The 19,502-nt window shown below is 51.7% G+C and overlaps 2 protein-coding genes across 3 annotated transcripts in view; both read left to right on the forward strand.

The window, feature by feature from the left end:
* MSI1 (musashi RNA binding protein 1) overlaps nucleotides 1-11,964 on the forward strand; it is a gene marked incomplete at its 5' end in the record, with an annotated part of 29,992 nt that extends 18,028 nt beyond the window's left edge. For both annotated transcript variants that reach the window (XM_084271962.1, XM_084271963.1), the window contains 9 exons: nucleotides 18-66; nucleotides 2,095-2,177; nucleotides 2,778-2,895; nucleotides 4,464-4,544; nucleotides 5,824-5,880; nucleotides 8,759-8,827; nucleotides 8,953-9,107; nucleotides 9,722-9,787; nucleotides 10,678-11,964. In XM_084271962.1, the coding sequence (XP_084128088.1) occupies nucleotides 18-66; nucleotides 2,095-2,177; nucleotides 2,778-2,895; nucleotides 4,464-4,544; nucleotides 5,824-5,880; nucleotides 8,759-8,827; nucleotides 8,953-9,107; nucleotides 9,722-9,763 (654 nt within the window). In that variant the 3' untranslated portion in view covers nucleotides 9,764-9,787; nucleotides 10,678-11,964. The remainder of the gene's footprint in view (nucleotides 1-17; nucleotides 67-2,094; nucleotides 2,178-2,777; nucleotides 2,896-4,463; nucleotides 4,545-5,823; nucleotides 5,881-8,758; nucleotides 8,828-8,952; nucleotides 9,108-9,721; nucleotides 9,788-10,677) is intronic.
* A 3,267-nt stretch (nucleotides 11,965-15,231) lies between these two features.
* On the forward strand, nucleotides 15,232-17,038 carry PLA2G1B (phospholipase A2 group IB; the record flags this gene model as incomplete). The annotated part of the gene is made up of 4 exons (XM_084272150.1): nucleotides 15,232-15,265; nucleotides 15,345-15,504; nucleotides 16,234-16,361; nucleotides 16,917-17,038. The coding sequence occupies 4 exons, from the start codon at nucleotides 15,232-15,234 to the stop codon at nucleotides 17,036-17,038; spliced, it is 444 nt and encodes a 147-aa protein (XP_084128276.1).
* Between the last annotated feature and the right edge of the window lie 2,464 nt (nucleotides 17,039-19,502).

Here is a 19,502-nt window from a genome sequence, read left to right on the forward strand (position 1 = left end):
CTCTGTTCTCTTTGCAGGTGGACGATGCGATGCTGATGTTTGACAAGACAACCAATCGACACCGAGGTGAGAGCGGCCTTCTGGCCCTAGGAAAGGGAACTGTGGAGGGTTTGCCTCCTGCCTTGTGTAGGGAGGGGTTAGTATCCCAGCAGCAGGGCACGCGGGTCGCAGCTGCTCTTTATCTTGCCTCCAGTCACCCCATCCTTTTGCATCTGCATCCTTTACCAGCGTCCCTTGCAGCACAGAGAGCTTTTGTCCAGTGCGTTTCCTGTGCTGTAAACTCGCCGAGTTGCAGATATGTGAGAGGAGGCGGCCCCCTCCCCTGCCCACTTACCTCCATGGCTCCAGCCCGCAGTGTTGTGTCTTACCTTGTCCTGAGTAATCTGAGCTCCAGGAAAGCTGACACGGGAGCCTGAAGAGTGCCTGCCTCTCGCCCCTTCCTCGGCTCGGAGCCCGCTTGTGCTCCCAGGTCACCTTTTCTTACCCAAGTCTTGCTGGTGGAGTTCGGTTACCAGCTGGGAGCAAGGCTGTAATAATTGTGCTCTCCAGACCCAGCCCACCCATGGGCGTCCCTGCCTCCTGCTCTTCTGCTGAGACTTCATACCCACCACCCCTGCGTGTGGCAGGGCTCCACACCAGCAAGCATTGCACCGGCTCCAAAGATTTATTGGCAACAACTTAACCTGCAAACTTAGCTTCCCTGTCTTCCAGGTGAGGGCCAGTAACAGCCCTGTGCTGGGCCACTCTCATGTCTGTGTTGTTGGAAGCTCTTCCAAGCACCTCTGCCCCAGAGCAGTGAGAGAACACTCCCTTCTGCTCTCGCTACACTGTGTGCCCTTCAGATTTGTCTTTTTTTCTAAAGCTATTACATCTATTCTGGTTGCCTGGCCTAGGATGCTGTTCCAGCTTCATCTGAAAGGGAAGAAGTGTTCACCTCTGTTCTTCCATGGATGTCTCCCAGTCACTAAGCCAATTAAAGAGTTGTTGGGCGTTTCAGAAGGAGGAGGAGAGCGATCTGCTAGCTGCCGTGTTGGCAGCGTAGGACTCTGCCCAGGGTGCAGCAGGCCTGGTGGGGGTCAGATGTGGCTTAGGACTGGTTTTGGAATTGGGATTTTGCTCTTGAATTCTGGAGTTCCTCTGTTCACGTTTTTTTGAGGTGAATGGTGTGAAACTGCTTGGGCACAGACAGCTGGAGCAGTTTATGGAGAGGCTTATGGCAGTATGGAGAAAAAGTGGGGTTCTGGGCAGTGGCTCCCTGCCTGGTTTTAAAAGTTATTTTAAAGCACCGTGGAATTGGCCAGTGCTGGAAAGGGGAGAGCTTTGCTTAATCCCAGCTTGCTTGTAAGGCAAGCTTAAAGACATCCTCCCACCTGCCTCAGTTTTCCGGAAGCACTTGCAGTTAGCTGAGAGGAGTTTAGTCTGCCCACCCGAGCTGGTCTTTGCCAAAACTGTCAGCAAAGGGGTTGGTGAGAGAAAGGAGGTGTGAGCGTGGGCTAAGGGCCAGGAACATCCTGTCCTGTCTTACCCCAGATTCTAACCTTACTTTGATGAAACTTTGCAAATCACTCTGCTCCTGTCTTATCTGTTTTGCTCTGTGCAAGTGCATTGCTGATAAATGCCTATCTGCAGGCAGCTTTATCACTGGGCACTGAGGAGGAAAGGTGGAGAGTCTTACTGCTGGTGGGGTGCGTTTAGCCAGGATGGTGATGTCCTGGCAAGCAGCTGTTCATTTCTCCACCGGCTCTCTTTGTGTGAGCGGCTGCTGGGATCCTCCTCAGCATCATCAGCCTTGTGGTTTGCCTTGCAAATAGCAAAGTTTAAAAGAAACCAAAACAAAACTTGTTTTTTAGAGTAATTTGGCTCAGAAAGAGGGGGGGGGTGTAGGGAAGTACAGGATGAAGAGGCAAGGGGAATCTGTCAGGGGAAAGTCCAGTTGGTGTGTGTAAAAGCAAGGTTTGCTGGAGAGGGAAAATGAGTGACAGCCGTTTTAGAAAGGGCTGATTGCACCGTCCTTCTGCCAATAAAAGGATGTGGGTAGCAGGTGCAGACTGCACAGAGCTCTGACCTGATCGAGGAGTTTTGCCTTTTCTTCAGGGTTTGGGTTTGTCACATTTGAAAGCGAAGACATTGTGGAAAAAGTGTGTGAAATCCACTTCCATGAGATCAACAACAAAATGGTGAGTGTCTGGGGCAGATCCCTGGGGAGAAGGAATACAGGGGACAGCATGGGGCAGGGGCACAGGGGCAGGGTGGGAGGCACTTCGGTCCCAACACGCTTTCCTCTGCAGAGGGGAACTGGATTGAGTCTTTCCCCCAAAATCACAGCAGCCAGTCTGGGGAAAGAAACACACAGTGTGGAAGTGAACTGAGCTTTCCTGGAGAAGAGCTAACTGTAACAAGGAATTGTGCAGGACTTGGAGGTTTCAAAGTTACATGAAACCTCCCGGTGGCCTGGGAGAGGGCAGGTTTTACCTTTATTCAGAGACAAGGAAAATTCAACTTTGAGGCCCTTGTGCAGCACCAGCCAGAGCATGGAGGGAGGAGAAGAGCAGTGTTTGAGCTGCCTGTTGCCTGTCATGGCTGCAGCGTGAGGGGGAAGGCTGGCAGTGTGCAGGCCAGAGGCAGGGGTGCTAGGGAAGGACGGCGGGACAGGCTGGTGGAGGTGGCCAGTGCTGGGGGGTGCTGGCCTGCAGCCCGGGCGCTGCCTGTGCTCTGTGCCACTGCTCAGGGCTGGTGGCAGCAGAGCCTGAGCCCTGATCCTTATGTTCTTGTGGCAGGTGGAGTGTAAAAAAGCCCAGCCAAAGGAGGTGATGTCCCCGACAGGCTCGGCACGAGGGCGGTCCCGAGTCATGCCTTACGGGATGGATGCCTTCATGCTTGGGATCGGCATGCTGGGTAAGCCCAAGGACAGATCTCCTCCCCAGCTCCCGGTCGTGCCAGGCAGCAGCTTAGAGGTTTTATTCCGAGAGCGGGCAGGGCGGCCAAGGGCAGCTCTCCCTGGTGCAAGGCCGGGGAAGGCGCCGAGACCTGTTTGCGATCACAACTTGCCCTCTGGTGGCACCTGGAAAAACTGCAAACTTGTCCCTGCTGCCCTGCGACAGCCGTGTGTGTGTGCCGGGCAGCTCCGGCTCTCCCCAGGTCGTTTCCCGAGTGCCACAGCATATAAACTGTCAGTCTTCAGTGCTGCTCTCGGTGTAACTGTGTAGCTGAACCGGGTGTGGAGCAATCTGTGGCCAGGCATCTTCCTCCCACGCTTCTACAGGCTTTCTGATGAATTAGCTCATTACAGAGCCTCCGCGCTTCCACTTGAAACAGTGGTCTGTATAGATGTCCTTGCTGCCATTTGGGGAGTGTAAGACTGCCCTTAAAGTCTATGTTAAGTTTGATCTCACCTTGTTCCCTCCCTCTCAGGGACAGCAGGTCCAGTATTGCAATGAAAAAAACATACACTTATTGTGGGACTGTCTTGTAAGGAGAAACCCGAGGCAAGCAGGCTGCTTTCATGTCTGTCAAGGGTTCTAAGGCAAATTTGTTCCAATAAAAGATTAAAACAAGAAAAAAAGTCCTTTGTAGCCTCCACTTCCAGGTCTACAAACCCTTGTGCCTGGATGTGAGAATCAAGCGTGGTCTTCCCAGCGTGGGTGCTGTCTCTGGTTTCTCTCCCTCCCCACGTTTGTTCTAGCCAGGCTTGACCCAGCAGCACACTGTTTGCTCAGCATCATTGCTGGTGTTGCTGGGCAGGGTGTACTCAGCCTGGCTCTCCTTGCTAATCCTGACAAGTAGTTAGTCACTGAACAAAACTCCAGAAAGGGCATTTTTCTCCTCCAATGTTTTCACTTGACTTATCGAAGGAAAATAAATCTCCAGCCTGTGGGTTTCAGTTTTGCCTTTTCTAAGTCATCTGAATTTTAAAGCAGGAAGGCTCAAGCTGAGTCACTGGGAAATCCACGTACTCGTGTCTTGGGAGATCTCAAGTCAAATATTCATCTCTGAGTCAGTGCCCTGGGTTCTCACAGGCTTGTTCTGTCTGGGTGGTCAGCTTCCTGGGGAATGGCAGGAAGTGTCCTCCTGCCCAGTGCCAGGAAGAAGCACTCTGTCTGTGCCAGCACTTCTAGTGCTAAGGCAACTCAGAACTATTCAGCCATTCAGGTCCCTCCACCTCCCTGATCTTCTCCTGTTTGGAATCCAGCTGATGCATCAGAAAGCCTTACTCTGCAGAGCTATGAGTTACTGAGAAGGAAAACTCCATATCCTTACATGCTTGAAGTGAGGGAAAAATTAAGTGGGCCTGCTAAAACTCTTCTGCAGACCTGCATGTGTGCAGACTCTGCACAGCAGTTTCCTGGGTTTCTGTTACAAGCCCTATTCATGTGTTCTAACAGTAATGGTCACGCTGCTCATGAGCAGCCAAGGCACTGAGGACGTGGAGCTTGCAGTAACAGAGGCCTTTTCTCTTCCCCCAGGTTATCCAGGCTTCCAAGCTGCCACCTATGCAAGTCGAAGTTACACTGGCATTGCACCTGGCTACACTTACCAGTTCCCTGGTGAGTGGTGCTCTCTGTTTGGTGTTTTGGTCTGCCTTCAGGTGATGGGAGTCCCTGGCATGATCCGTGACCCAGGCTCTGCCCCTTTCACCCTTTCCCCTGTTTGGTCTTTCTTTAAATTGGAGACGGATGTGGAAGGGGGAGGAACGAAGCCCTGGAATAGGTGGGAACAGCCTGTCCTTCATTAGGATTATTCTTGCACTCCAGTGGCAGGAAAAGCCCAAGGCTGCTCAGCGATGCCCTTTGTGTTAGCCTCCTCTGTAGGGCTGCTGCTGTGACACAGAAGGGCCCCTGCAGCTCTGCCTGTCTTGCTGCCTTTGTGTGTGTTTGTCTCTCTTTCCCAGAGTTGCCACTGCTCTGAAAGTAGCATGGGGTTTTAAAATGTGGCTTTCCATGGGCCAGGGAACTCCTGGGCACCTGAAATGCAGGTGCCTGCAACACTACAGCTGCATTCTGAACAGTGCCTGGACCACTTGTGGCCTCCAGAAAAGGTCTGCTGGGGTGGTGGGCTGCAGCTCCCCTGCAAACTGGGCTGTTTCAAGTTCCCAGTCCCACCATGTGCTCAGAACATGGACTCTGCGATCAATGGCTGGAGCCTGCTGTGCTGCAGCTGCTCAGAGCTTTCTGGGGCCTCTCCTCCCTCCTGTTCTCTGCGAGGCAGGGGAACGAGGCAGAGCACAGTTGGAGAAAAGGCTGTTTTCTGGAGAAGTGGCAACTCTGAGCATCCTTTCCTTGCTCCATTCCTCAGTGTGATGGTTTACATATGAAGTCTTGTTGTTAGGGGCTGGGAATGGGGAGTTTCCTCTTCGCCTGAGGCGAGCCCAGGCTGACTGTGGCTGAAAGCTGCTGTTGCCTCCTAGCTGTCTGGAAGCTCTCTGTGACTCCAGCTTATGGGGGTCTCAGCTGTGGTGGCTTCAAGCACCTCACTGTACCCCCATGCCCACGTGAGTGTGGCACATACTGAGCACCCCCTGGCATTGCAGCTGAGAGGTCAGATTGGATGGGCGCATCACAGAGCGGTGCTCCAGGGCAGACCTGAGGCTGCACAGTGAAGCTTGCACTTGCCCTGCCTTGTCCAGATTTATTCAAAGGATAAATGGATACTTTTGGTCTCCAGGGCAGGAGTCCAGCACCTTTCAGCACCAGTATAAATGAGTTTAAAGAAGACACTGGTCTGGCTGCAGGCTGCTCCCCCAGCAGACCCTGGCTGCTGTCTCTCTGCGGGGTCTCCCTCGGGGCATTTGATGAGTTCCTAAGCTGTCTTGCATTTCGTTTTTAGAGTTCCGTGTAGAGCGGACCCCTCTCCCGAGTGCCCCCGTCCTCCCTGAGCTCACAGGTCAGTCCCACTCATTTCCTACACTCACAAGCTGTAAGGGGAGAAGGGGGCTTTGGGCTGTTCCAGTGGTGTCCTGCTCCACAGCCTGGTGCAGTTAGACTGGAAGCGTTCCTCATTTCCTCTTCCATCTGTATGAGCTCCATCCAAAGCTGGGGCTGGAAAGATGGGAGGCAATCAGAGCCATGTGTATTGCCTCTGAGAAGGGCAGTGCAGGTCATACCAAATGAAGGCATGTAATCCTTCAACAGTGTTTCCTGCTGCTTGCCTTGTTTTTAGCTCTTCGCCCCAGGCTGGGTGTAAACCAGATATGGAAAACTGCAGAGAGCAGGGCAACTTCTCAAAGGTCTACGAGTGACCTTAACCTGAGCTGCTGCAAGGACGAGATGTGGAGTGCTGGGAGGCGGGAGAGGGTGTGGGGGCACTCCTGGTTACTCTAATCCCAGTTCCCTGTGCAGGAGGGGCTGCAGGGAATGCTCTCCCCACTCCAAGTGGTGCAGCTCTCCAGCTACCTCCACACAGGCTTCCTGGGCTGAAGCAAGCATGGTGGGACTGCACGCTGAAGTCCCGTAGTGCTCATAGGGAACTGAAATGAAACGAGGGCAGAGGACCATTCTCCAGAGACTAGTCCTGGCTCGGTGTCCTCACAGCACAAATACCCTTTGGATCTTCAGCCCCTGAGTTGTGTGCAGTGTGTTCGCTCTAGGTGATCCTCCTTCTGTCTACTCTCCCTTCCATGGCCATGTTTTCCCCAGCTCTGTTGTGTCCATGGTTTCTGTTGTAGAAAAGCAGCTTTCTGTAGCACCCTGCTCCCTGTGTGCCATTTCATTTCCATGGTGTTCCTCCTCCCCAATGCTTCCTTGCCTCCACCTGTTTCAGGGTTTGAATCTCTGCAGTAGGGGCAGGGGAAAGCTTCCTGGGAAGCTCTCATGGAATTATCAGTAGAAACAGGCTTGAAAGGGGATTTCTGTGGCACAGAACCATCTTGATCCTCAGGGAGTCTCTGTTCCTGAAGATGCTGAGGTTGGTAGCCACCAGTGAACGAACTGCCTCGAGAGAAGTAGGGGGACACCAAATCCTAGCTCCCTCATAAAAAAACACCCTTACACCATGTATGCAACTGCACCAACACCTGGCCCCTGCCTCTGAGCCTTTCGGTTGCTAAGCAAAGGAGATGCAGGTCCAGTGTGTGTTTACATGTGTGCTTTTTCAGCAAAACCCATCAAATGTGTAGAGGAGGGTTGGTTACTTGGCCAAAGTGCTTTTCCCTGCGAGGTCTGGCCCCTGGGTGCACTGTGCCTTTCCCTAGCAGAGGGCCTGGCTGTCACCGGCAGCATGGTGCACCAGGGCTGGGTACAACAAGAAGTTATTAATGCTGCAGTACTGGCTGGGTGCCACGTTAGCTTACAGTCCTGAGTGTCTCGCTGAAGTACCAGCTGGGGATCGTGGCATTCTTCCCTCCCCGTTACGCTTACCTACTGCTAAACAGCCCCTGCACAGCCGCTTGGCTGGGCCGAGAGCGGCGGTTCCCATGTGTAGGCTGGAGTTGGTCCCGCGAAGGGCAGGGCCCCTCCGTTGCCTACAAAGGCCCAGCGAGCTGTGCAGCGCTCGAGGGCCCTTGTGCCTTCAAGTGGCTGCGTGTGCGAGAACGGGCTGCGCTCTGGGGGCTTGGCAAGTGGAGCTGAGAAGAGGGGATGGCACAAGCAGGGATGATTGCTCCAGCGCGCAGGGGGCTAACGTGCAGGTGCTTTGTCAGCGCAACACAACTCTGGTGTCTCAGTACATAGACTGGAAAAGCAAAAAGGGTTGTTTTTTTTTTTTATTTTTCCTGGAGGCTTTTTGAGAAGACCTGGCCTCCATTCTCAGTAAAACCCTGTTGTTGGGTTGGGTGTTAGGGACTTGAAGCAGTGATGGGGCAGGAAGGGTGGCTGCCAGCACCCTCTCCTCCCCAGAACAGCATTTTTGGGGGTGATGTGAAGCAGCAACATGCTGACGTTGGCCCAGGGCCTGTAATGAGCGGCTAACCCAGATATAAGCCTCATATGACGTTTGCTGAAAACAGGCTGGTGCCTGCTACTAAATATTCCCTTATAAGCCAGTCTGGGCTTCAGCCTTAACGCGATTGATTTGTTCTGACCTCTTTTTATGGTGCTCTAAACAGAATCACAGTGAATTTCACATTCAAGCATGAAATGCTGACCCAGTCATTTTAAGGGCAAAGAGAAACATACTGGCTAGATGCCTCCTGCCCCGAGGGCTGGACGCCTGTGGCAGTAGAGTTGGGAACTGGAACCGCTACATATAAATTAAGACTTAGTGTTTTAATTAAGCTATTTCTAGTTCCTGTTCCCTAGGTATATGTTTCCTGCTCTTCTACAATAAACGGCAAGGGGTTGAGCAGTTCAGGAGTGAAACTCAGAGTAGGGAGGGCAGTACATCTTGAGCAGAGTGGAGAAATGGAGAAAGAGGCTCTTAAACTGTTATTCAAGGATAGTACCGAGGGAGAGAGAGGAGGGGCTGAGCCTTGCAACTCCTGAGCTGCCAGCTGCTGCGTTTCTCCACATTTACAGCAAAAATCTGGATCTGCAGCTTTAGTTTAACTGCATCCTGCAGGTTAAGTAGCGACAGGATACATCCCAAATTGCCCACTTCTGGTTCAGCTCTTCCATGCGGGCTTAGCAGAACCTGGCCAGGGAGTGTCCCCAGACACCCGCTGTGCAAAGGGGATACCAGTAAGTGCAGGGCTGTGCACTCCTCTGTTGTCACCCTTGGATGTCCTGTGATATGTCTGCATGGGCCTGGCATTTTGAAGCAGGAAATGAAGGCTCCTGTTGAGGAGTTTCCCATGGAGCCCCTGAGATGCCTCTTCCTTCTTTTCCAGCAATCCCCCTCACTGCGTATGGACCAATGGCGGCAGCAGCGGCTGCGGCAGCCGTGGTGCGAGGGACAGGTAACTGCCACTTTCCTCCCCAGCGCGGTGTCCTGTCACTGAGGTTTGCCATGGGCTGTGGGAGGGGGGTGGGACGGGGTTGCACTTTTGGGATCTTCACTCTGTAGTTTTGCTGCCTCCCTTAGGTTCCACCCCCAGTCGCACCGGTGGATTTCTGGGCACCACCAGCCCTGGGCCAATGGCAGAGCTTTATGGAGCCGCCAACCAGGACTCAGGGGTCAGCAGTTACATCAGCGCTGCCAGTCCAGCCCCAAGCACCGGCTTTGGCCACAGCCTAGGGGTGAGTGTTCCCTGTCGGGCTCTGTGCAGGGGGAGAAAGGTGGAGAGTGGCACAGGCAGGGGAAGGGGCTGCAGCTGCATGTGGTGATGGAGGTGAGCAGACTCCACAGCCTGCTTTCTGGTTAAGAAATGCCACCTGCAGCAGCATCCATGCCACCGCCGAGTCCCAGAGTGCAGGTGGGTGGTGCAGGATGCAGCAGTTCACTTGGAACCCACATTTGTGGGCTCTGCTCGCTCTCCCCAACCACCACACAAGGTCCTGATCTCCAGACCTTGCCCTGGTCTGGCCCCAGACTTTCCAAGACCCCATCTTGGCTCTGATGCAGGATCCTCTGAGGTGATGTGCTCTTTAGACCTGGCACCTCCAACTGAAACCAGCTTTCACAGAATCACAGAACTGTAGGTGTTGGAAGGGACCCCAAGAGATCGAGTCCAACCCCCCTGCCAAAGCAGGTTCTTCAGGACAGATCACACAGATAGGCATCCAGATGGGTCTTGAATATGTCCAGAGATTTCTCAGCATCTGAGCTATGACTGAATTTGTGGTGGTAGTAATTCTCCATCGCTTTTCTTCTGTTTGCTTAAGAGTGGGGTTTTAACTCTTTTTCTTCACAGGGTCCCTTGATTGCAACAGCTTTTACCAATGGGTATCACTGAAGCTGGGGACCGAGGAGGCAGGAGGTAAGACAGCTTCAGATAGGACTGGGTAATGAGAGAAGTGAAGTTCTGAGCTGGCCTCTGTGCTGAGGCTCTCTGCAGGAGCTGTGGATGCCGGTGTGAGGCTCACCAGCCTAACCCAGCCCACAGGAGCAGTCCTGCAGCCAGCCTGAGGCCCTCTTTGCACCACAGGGTTGGGTTCCTGCATTAGGGTCCCTGGGCTGGGAGTGCTGTGGAGAGATCACTTTGTGCCTGGATGCAAAGGGAAAGGAAATGGGAGCAGTGGCAGAAAGAGGAAAGGTCTGCACCCTTCCAACCCAGTGAAGGGTCCAAGAGACAGGCATGGCTCACCTGCCTGGCTGGGAAGCCTCTTCCACGTGGCTGGTTGTTCTCACTGCTGCTGGGATCCTGTCTCCGGGGAGCAAGGTGTTGCCTCTCCTGCCTGGGAGAAGGGCAGAAGGAAAATCTGAGGCTGATCAGTTGTGTTCCTGAGGGAACTAGTGGATAGTCTCTGTTTGCTTTGCAAAGGTGGCTAAAAATGAAAATAAAACCCCAGGTTTTTTAAACAGGGGGCAAAAACTTGTGGGGATCAGTGTCCAGACAGGAGTCCGAGGCAGCCTGGCAGGGCTGTGCTGAGTGCTGGAGAAACAGCTGGGCCCTGGCATGCCACAGGTTGGGCAGGCAGGCTGTGTGGCCTGTGGGGCCGTGTTTCCCAGGCCTCCATCTTGCCACTAAAGATGGAAGCATCCCTGCTGTCCCCCCAGTCACTCTGCCAGCGAGATGCAGAGCTGGAATGCGTTTGGGGTGAGAGGGGGTACGAGTGTTTCTGTCAGAGCACACCGGAAGGAAACCTCGGGAGGGCAGCTGGTGGTTGTTCTAGACCCTGCCCTTTCCCTCCCTGCTGTGTCCTGCAGATTCCCCAGTGACCGAACCGAGGAGAGCGGCTGGAGGATCTGGTGAGCCTCGGGGGATGAGCCAAGGTTACCTTTTTCTTGAATCAAACTGCACACTGCCGGCTGGCTGCCAGGCTCCTGCCGCCCTGCCCTGATCTCTCCCTTTGACCAGACCACACTGGACTGAACCCGAGGAGATCATCTCGCTTTCATACTAACCACCGACGGTTTACGCTTCCCCCCTCCCTGCCCCCAGCCCACCAATTCTTCTTTTATTTATTTTATTAGCTGTTAGTTTTATTTTTTTATTTTATTTTTTTATCTTTTTTTTGGGGGGCTGCCCCTTCTTTTTTGTTGTTTGCTCTTTCCCGAGCTAGTAGACATATTTTATGAATTGGCTTTGTGATTGTGTTAGGTAGTTTTTATTGAGGAGTATTTTTATTTGGCTTTGAAACTGTTTTGAATATTTTCAACTCTGTTGTTGTTGTCGTCAGTGTTTTTAAAGCACGGTATGTAACAAGAATGCAGTTCTGAAGGGAAGATAGAGACACAGAGAGAGCAAAGGCTGAGAGGAACTGATGTATTTCTATTTTTTTTAAAGAAACTGTTTTTAATTGTTTCTGTTTTGTAAATGTGAGGCTTTGAAAAGTGTGAAACTCCAAGGATCCGAAAACGTTGGACATCGCTATGGAACAAAACAAATGTATATTTTGCTAAGTGAAAAACACTATCCTTACAGCTGAAAGATTTTTTTTTTTTCCTAGATTTAGTTTTTATGTGGGGTTTTCTTTTTCCTCCTGTATAATATGTAAATATCGCGAGCTGAACCTGGCTGCTGCCTGCAGCCTGGCTCCAAGGAGCAGCTCCAGGTCCTGGACTTGGTGCCGCAGTGTGAGCAATACTCTCCAGCAGAATCCTGACAGGACTCCGTTCTTTTTTTGTACACCTTTTACTGTAAGATTTTAAGACCTCTGATGAGATGAGAGGGGGGTGGGTGGGGGCAGGGGTGAAACGTACCGGCCATCGGCTGTGTTGCTGAGCGGGTTAAAGCTGCTTCCGATCGCTCAATGTACAGACTCCATCACTGGGCTCCGTAGTGCCAGCGTCTGGTTTGGCTTTAGGTAAAGGGCTTTACTGCCTTTGCTTGTCTTGGTTACTTTGAAAGGAATTCACTCTCCAAACACTATCGCTTGTGTCAAGATTTCCTGGGAAAGGGGATCCTCCTCCTCCGGAGGTGAGGGTGTCGGAAGGGGTGTGTTGGCCAGGGGGAGATTTGGGTGGTCGTTCTCTGAAGGGCAGGGCGCTGGGTTGGGGAGTCATTAACGGGGGAGAAAAGCATTAGGGTGGTGATTTGGGGGCGGGTTAAGGGCTTCTCAGGGATTATATGACTTCTAGAATTGCAGCTTCCCGTTTGCTTTACTCTGTGTTCCGAAGACTGTGGGAATTTGTCCGTTGTCCTCTGTGTTGGGTGATCTGGTCTCTTCTCCAGACCCTGCCAGGGCTTCCCCTGGTGCAGTCCAGGCCCCTCCTAACAAAGCCTGCTGCCAGGGGAAGCCTCTGGCAGGAGGTACAGGGGGCAGGTTTGGGTCTGGATTTCAGTGAACCAAAGACCTTGTTAAGAGGGGTGATTAAGCCTTTTATTAAGATGCAGCCAAACTCTTTTCCCAGGGAAATAACAGCTTCATCTTAAGTTTTAAGAATCATTCCCTCTCTTCCCCCAAACTAAGCCCCCTGTAAGGGAGAGGGGTGTTTAGAAAAGGACCAGGAGGGCTTCAGTGCCTACAGGGCCCTTCTCCTCTTCCATCCCTGCCCCGTCTGCCGGAGCTTGTCCTGACCTGGGCGATGCGTTTGGAGAGTTCTGTTTAGGTAAGAGGGTACTTAACAGATCAGTACTGAAAACACAAAGCAATAATTTTTGTTACTGAGACAAGAGTCTGTATGTCTGTTTTTTTAAATATTTCCTAATTAAAGAAGAGCTGCATTTTATTGGGTTTATTTTTATTCTATATACTTCAAATTTGGGTCTGCGGACAGCGCTTTCCTCCCTCTTGGTGTATGCGCTGAACTGCTTCCGTGCCCCCTCCAGACATCCAAGGCCAGCTGTGCTGCTGCTGGGCTGTGATTCACTCTCTGGCCAGTGCTGCCACTGCCTGGAGGCTGGGGCTCCGGTTTCAGGGTGGGCATTTTTTTTAAAAAAAAGAAATAAAGCTGTGTTTTTAAGCCAGTAAGTTATTACACTCCAATGTTCTCTCCACACCTGTAACCCTTTTTCCAGATTTCAGTTTTAAATTCCTAATAAATTATTTGAAAACTGTCCTCTTCTGTCTTTATTTGAGGGGTGGGAGATTTTCAAATGGAGGAGGTTTCAGGTGCACTTGGACCCAGCAGGAGCTGCATCCTGCCCTTAAGATAAAAGCCCCAAGCAGGGCTCCGTCTCTGTGTTCTCCCAGGCTTTGGCAGTGGCCCAGTTTATAATGTGAGGCAGATCTGGTTTTAATGGAGATCATGTCCCCTCCTCTAGGTTACAGAGGTTTTGTACAGGTATTTGTAGGTTCAAGAAAGGCTCAGCTGCTCTGGATTCAGCGACTGGTGGACCATGGAGTAGTGCTAGATCTAACAAAGTGAAATAGGGAGGGAAGAAAAGTTCTTCATAGAAAGAAAGGTGAATTCTAATTGAAATGGTAGGGAGCCCTGTACAGCAGGTCTTTAATTACAGAGAATTCTTACAAATAATCTACAGCTCAAACCTGTAGGTGTAGGAACCAGTTGTGAGCTGTAATGTCCTCACAAGCACACTGGGGACCAGCAGCTTTGTGTGCAGCACAGGTTGGAGGAAACCAAAAATAGCATTGGTGGAAAATTCTTTACCCTGCTGGGATTTTTCTCATGAGGCACTGCTGTTATGCTCATGTGCTCACTTTCCCACACTTAGTGATCTTCTTGTTGAATTAAAACGTATGAAATCCAAGATAATGACAGTATCTTTGATTTGTGATTTAAGAAAGCCAGTTTATTGGAAGTTTTCTTGGCAATGTCAGTAACAGATACTGAGAAGCAAGGAAAAGGAAACTGTATACAGAGTCTTAAGGTTTGTGGGCAAGAGAACAGAGAAATAATTAAAAGAAGAGCAAAGGTGGCCAAAGTAGCAAAAGAATGTTTAAATGGACCTTGAAGGGGAAGTCATCAAGTTGTTCTGTGGGCAAAGGATTAAATTCTTTTTCCTGAACTAGCTGCAGTACAGGCTGTCCTTCACATCAGCCTTTAATGTTTGCTCAGTGTTCTTACTCTTAGGACATGAGAATCTTGAATCTGTAACATGGTGTCTGTTTGGCTTTACAGTGGGGAATCCCACAGAATCTGCTCAGGACAGTGGGAGTGGTTCTGGCTGGTCATCAGCATGCCTTCCTTTAGCTAGATGTGTCAACATCCTATGGGCAGGAGGGGCACCCTGGCATAGCTTCAGCCACTGTGAGGGGGAAAGGGTCCTCATCGTGCCTTACACAAGTGTCTGAACCTACTGAAGTGAGCTGAGCCCTGAGCTTCCTGAATAAGCACTCTGGTGTGTTGGGCTGTTGTGGAAAGCAGCCTTTGCCCCTTCCCCTGCTCTTAAAAGCTGAAGGCTTGCTTTGTGCTTTGGAATAAGTACAGACTGTAAATACCAAGTTAGGAGTCCAGAATCTGTATTCTGAGTGTGTAAAAATGCCAGACCTGTAGCCCTGACAGCATTAGAGCCTCTGTGGTTGGATCATGAGTGCTGTGTTTTGGACTTAACCCCCGTCTGACTCTGGGAAGCTTTTTCTCACCCATTTTTAAAATATTATTTCAGGGGTCCCAACTCACCTGATGCCTTGGCATAGAGAACAGAAGGTGTAACTGGTTCTGCTTTGGTGCTGGAGAAAGAGAAACTGCTGTCTCTCAGCTACTGAAGTCTGCTGTGTATGTCAAAGCTTCCAAGTCCAGGTCATTTCCAGTGGTAACTCTTAAGGTCATATAAAAAAGACACTATTCCATGTTGAAGCCAAACACAGAGGCTTTCCAGGTTGCTCTTGACTAGTAGAACCTATTCCTCCTATACAGTTTCTAAGTAAAAAACAGCTTTTTCTCTTTTTTTCAGCTCATGCCAAACAGCCATTTGGGAAGAGAGGATGACCTGTACCTTTTTCTCTGAATTATGCCAGTGGAACCCATGGAGAGACACAGGATTAATGAGAAGTGGCATACCACAAAAAAGGGATGCAAGTATTAGTAGGATGGGTTTTGGTGTGCCACGCTGCTGCCATTTTTTAATAGAGAGCCCTTAAAAACATCCAGATCTTTCAGGCTGGCTTCTAGTAGAGGCATTAAAAGAATTTAACAACAAAAAAAAAATCTAGATAGCAAATACTTGCATTCCTGGCTTTCAGAGATTTAGCTGAACTGGCCTTCAACTGGTCGTGTCCCAACCTCTGATAGATGAATTCTGCATTTAGTAACGTAAATACTGATGTGCTTATCTCATACCCATGTCAAGGTGAGCTGCTTGTATAAAAGGCTGCATTTCCTTTGGCAGCAGGGTCTCTGTCAAGTCTGCAGACAATGAAGTCCCTGGCCCTGCTTTTCCTGCTGTCCGGTGTGTAGGCAGCACCCCCTCCAGCACCCAGTGGATGGGTAACCCTGTGCCTAACTCTAACCTCTGTGTCTCTCCTCAGTGGGTGCAGCCAGCGCTGCTCTCTCACCCCGGGCTGTGTGGGAGCTGCGCGAGATGATCCAGTGCACCATCCCAGGCAGCCATCCTCTGCTGGAGTTCGCGGACTACGGCTGCTACTGCGGCTTGGGAGGCAGCGGGACACCAGTGGACGAGCTTGACAGGTTTACAAGGCTCTGCTTTTACAAACCTCTCTCCTTGCCTCTGCTTTCACAGTCCCACATGTCAGCTGCATCTCAGCTGGTCTCGCCTACAAATGTTGACAAAACTCTCCAGCTGCTGTGAATGAAACATTCTCTCAAAGGATAAAAGGTTGTGTAGTATCTCACCTTGATGCCTTATTACTAAGATAAAATATAATCCAAATAACTTTATTTTCTCTTCTGTGGCAGTCAGGCTGTTTTCATTCCAGCATTTCTGCATTGCAGCAGTGCTGCACCAGCAGCCCAGACCCAGCTCTGGGCACGCACTGCCCAGTGCTTGACCATCAACACCTGCAGGGCTGAGCTGCAAAATGCTAAGTGGCTTGGGCAGTTTAGAGATCACACTCAAGACTGATAGCCAAGGCATGGTGAATTGTGTTAGCTCTTACCTCTTCTGCTGCCAGGCACTGATGGGGAGTGTAGGGTAAATTCTCTGTTGCTTCCCTGCTGCCCAACAGGGAACTTTGTGGAAGTTCCTCCAGGAAGCACACATGTACCAGGGACCCCTTGGACCATTAACTGGCAGAACTGTATCCTTCTGAGTCTCTTGTGTTTGTTCTCTTATCTCTGGGTATCATTTTTTTGCAGTGCAGTGCCACGTTGAAGCAATACCAGTGTCTTTGTGTGTCTTACAGGTCAGCTGAGATTGCATCTCTGGTATTTTTTGACCTTTTCCTCCCTGTTTGCCAGGTGCTGTCAAGCACATGATAATTGCTACACGCAAGCCAAGAAACTAGACGCATGCAGGTTCCTTGTGGACAACCCCTACACAGAGTCCTACAGCCACAGCTGCTCCGGCGGGCAGATCACGTGTAACAGTACGTCCAACTCCATGTCAACTCTGCTTCAAATGGCACTCCAGTCTCCCTAACGAAGGAACGGGGCCGCATTAACGCGGGAGGCTGGCGTGGCAGGAAGGCACAGCTCCCGTCCCTGCTCTGGGCTGGCTGTCAGAAACAGGGTGCCCGCGTATATGCTCCGTATACCGCACACTGTGTACGGACATACGGCTTCGCAGTAGGCAGGGCAGCACGTCCCCTCTCTGGGGGATTGCGTCTCCCTGGCGCTGCTGGGCAGTGGCTGTAATAACGGCAGCGTTGAAGCCAGCAGCACGCTCAGCCAGGAGCCGGCGCGGCTTCTGCTGGGCATGGCTGATGTCAGGGTGGAGCTCGCACAGGGCTCCCAGCGGAGGTAAACAGCAGACAGGCTGGCAAACGGAAAGGGAAGGAGGGAAGGGGCCAGAGGGGAGACGGGGAGAGGCACACACACCCCAAAAGCCGATGGCAGCGCTGCCCCCGCAGCAGGGCGCCTGCCCGAGGGTCTGCCGCGCCCGGAGCAGCCGGGGGCCTGACGGGTCCCGCTCTCCCCTCCAGGCAAAAACGACGAGTGCGAGATGTTCATCTGCAACTGCGACCGCACCGCGGCCATGTGCTTCGCCAAGGCGCCCTACAACACGGAGCACCGGCAGCTGGACACCAAGAAGTACTGCAGCTAGTGCTGCCCTGCCCTGACCCGGCCCGGCCCGGCGCGCCGCAATAAACACCCCGCACGAACCCTGCGCCTCCGCTGCTCCCTGCGCCGCGCTGGGGTGGGGACGGGCGGGCGGTGAGGGCCCCGCCCCTAACGGGCCATTGTGGCGCGTGCGGCGCCCCGCGTTCTTTGATTGGCCCTTGGAAGCGGCGGGGGGGGCGGGGCCTGGGGGGGCGCGCTCGGGAGGTCGCGAGCAGGTGTGTGGTGCGGGGCGAGCCCGCCTTTCTCTGTCTCTCTCCCCCTGAGGGACCGGCGGGCTGAGGGGGGGCGGTGTGGCGCGTCGTTCCCTTTCGGGCCGCCTCGTAGTGGCCCTTCGGCCCTGCTGCCCTCCCGATGAGCGTGGCGGGGAGGTCCGGCGTGTCGGGCCGCCCGCACGGTGGCTGCGGGGCAGCTGCCCCTCCTGAGGGTGCGTGTCTCTTGGCTGCGGGTGCAGGGGGCGTGAGCCGTTCGGCCGCTCGCTGCTCTCAGGCCCGTGTGTGCCTTCCCTGTCCGGGGCTCTGCCTGGGCCGGAGCTGTAGGGGAAGGGGTAGCGCTGGCCTGGAAGTCAGGGGATGGCAGGGAGCTCCTTTGAGGGACGGTACCTGCCACAGTTTCCCTGTCCTGACAAGGTCCTTTGCCAGAGCTTCTGCCCAGACATGGGGCTGTGACACTACAGAGGCGGTTTTACTGGCAGATCCTCCTATAACGGTGTTGGTGAGATCCCCTGGTGTCTTTGTTTGCTGACAGGGCAGGAGGAAGGCCCCAGTTCATCACCAGAAAACAGCTGCCATCAGCTGAAGTAGAGCATAGACCCTGCCCTGCCATCTTTGATCAGGAACAGAATGGACATCTTGGATGAGTTTGACAACGAGTATCCCCTCAGAATGTCATTTTGCAAGCTGATCTCCGTAGAGGACTTTGAGGAGCAGTCTGTGTCCTACACTGAGCAGTGCCTGCGTGACCTGTATGCAGACATGGAGCAGAACCCAAGGATCTGTGAGAGGGTTTTGAGGAAGCAGAAACAACTGCAGAAGGAAGAAGCTGGTTTGGTATCTTATTTGAAGGTACTTGTAATGCCTTCCTAGTGAAGGTCACTGCATCCTTAGAGGTATTCGGATAATAATGGGATGGCAAATTCCATTTTGTTCCTTAAAAACAAAGAAGATACATATCTCAGCTGGATACTCCATCTTAAGGCAGTTTGAGTCCTAGTTTTGTACCAATATTAATTGATTATTTTTACTTAGGTGTTTGTGTACATGAATTTTGCTGGAAACCATGAGCTCTTGGGGTCCTCCACAGAAATCCAGAGGATCCTGGATGCATTCCCGTCATACAGCTGAGATGAATCATTCTTAGGGCTTCAAGTGCAAGATGAGGCTTCCTGTCCTCACACACTGGCTTTGATTTCAAAATTATTGTTTGTAGAGCAGTAAAGGTCCTAAGTAATGTAAATGTTACTGAAATCCCTTTGTAGTGATAAATGATAAATCCCAAAGTAAAATACCATCACTATCTGGAAGAAACACTGTACTTTTGAGCTATATCATCACAAGCAGGGAAGAGAGCTGGGGTGCAGTTGGAAGCATTTCAGAAATTGTTGGTATAAATTTTCCCTGTGGTAGGAACTCTAGATTTGAGGTGAGTAGTATATCTACTCCTAGCATCCACTGTGCTAGCGTTCTCTAGTAGATAGATGAAGGCACCAATTCATTTTGTATCTGTCGTATTCCATACAGATTTTTATAAGGCTGCACTTATGTTTGGTGCCTTGATGATACTTCTTATTTACATGCTGTTTTGTGCTGTGAAAGACCTAACAGTAGATTTAAACAGTACCCTAGTGAGCCCAATACATAGGAAAGGGTCATGGTGTAACCCCAGCTACCAATGAAGCACCATGCAACTGCTCACTCACTCTACCCTGCCCTGTAGGATGGGGAGGAGAACTGGGGGAAGGGAGGGGGGAGAAGGAAACTCATAGGTTGATATAAAGACAGTTTAATAGGAAAGAAAAAGGAGATAATAATAGAATGTATAAAACAAGTGATGCACAGTACAGATGCTCACCACCTGCTAGCCAATGCTCAGCTAGTTCCTGAGCTGTGGTGACCCTCCCTGGCCAACTCCTCCAGTTTATATACTGAGCATGAGGTCCCATGGAAAGGAATATCCCTTTAGCCAGGTTGAGTCAGCTGTGCTGTCTGGGCCCCCTCCTGGCTTCTTGTGCACCTCCTCACTGGCAAAGCATGGGAAGCTGCAAAGTCCTTAACTCAGTATAAACACTGTTTAGTAACATCCCAGACATCAGTGTATTATCAACGTCCCTATCATCCTAAATCCAAACCACAGCACTGTACCAGCTACTGGTAAGAAAATTGATTCTATCCCAGGTGAAGCCAGGACAGGAATCTTCCCACGTAGTGTGAAGTGGCAGGCCCTAGGCAATG

Source organism: Gallinula chloropus (genome assembly GCF_964237585.1).
Source record: "Gallinula chloropus genome assembly, chromosome: 17".
In the NCBI taxonomy this organism is placed as follows: domain Eukaryota; kingdom Metazoa; phylum Chordata; class Aves; order Gruiformes; family Rallidae; genus Gallinula; species Gallinula chloropus.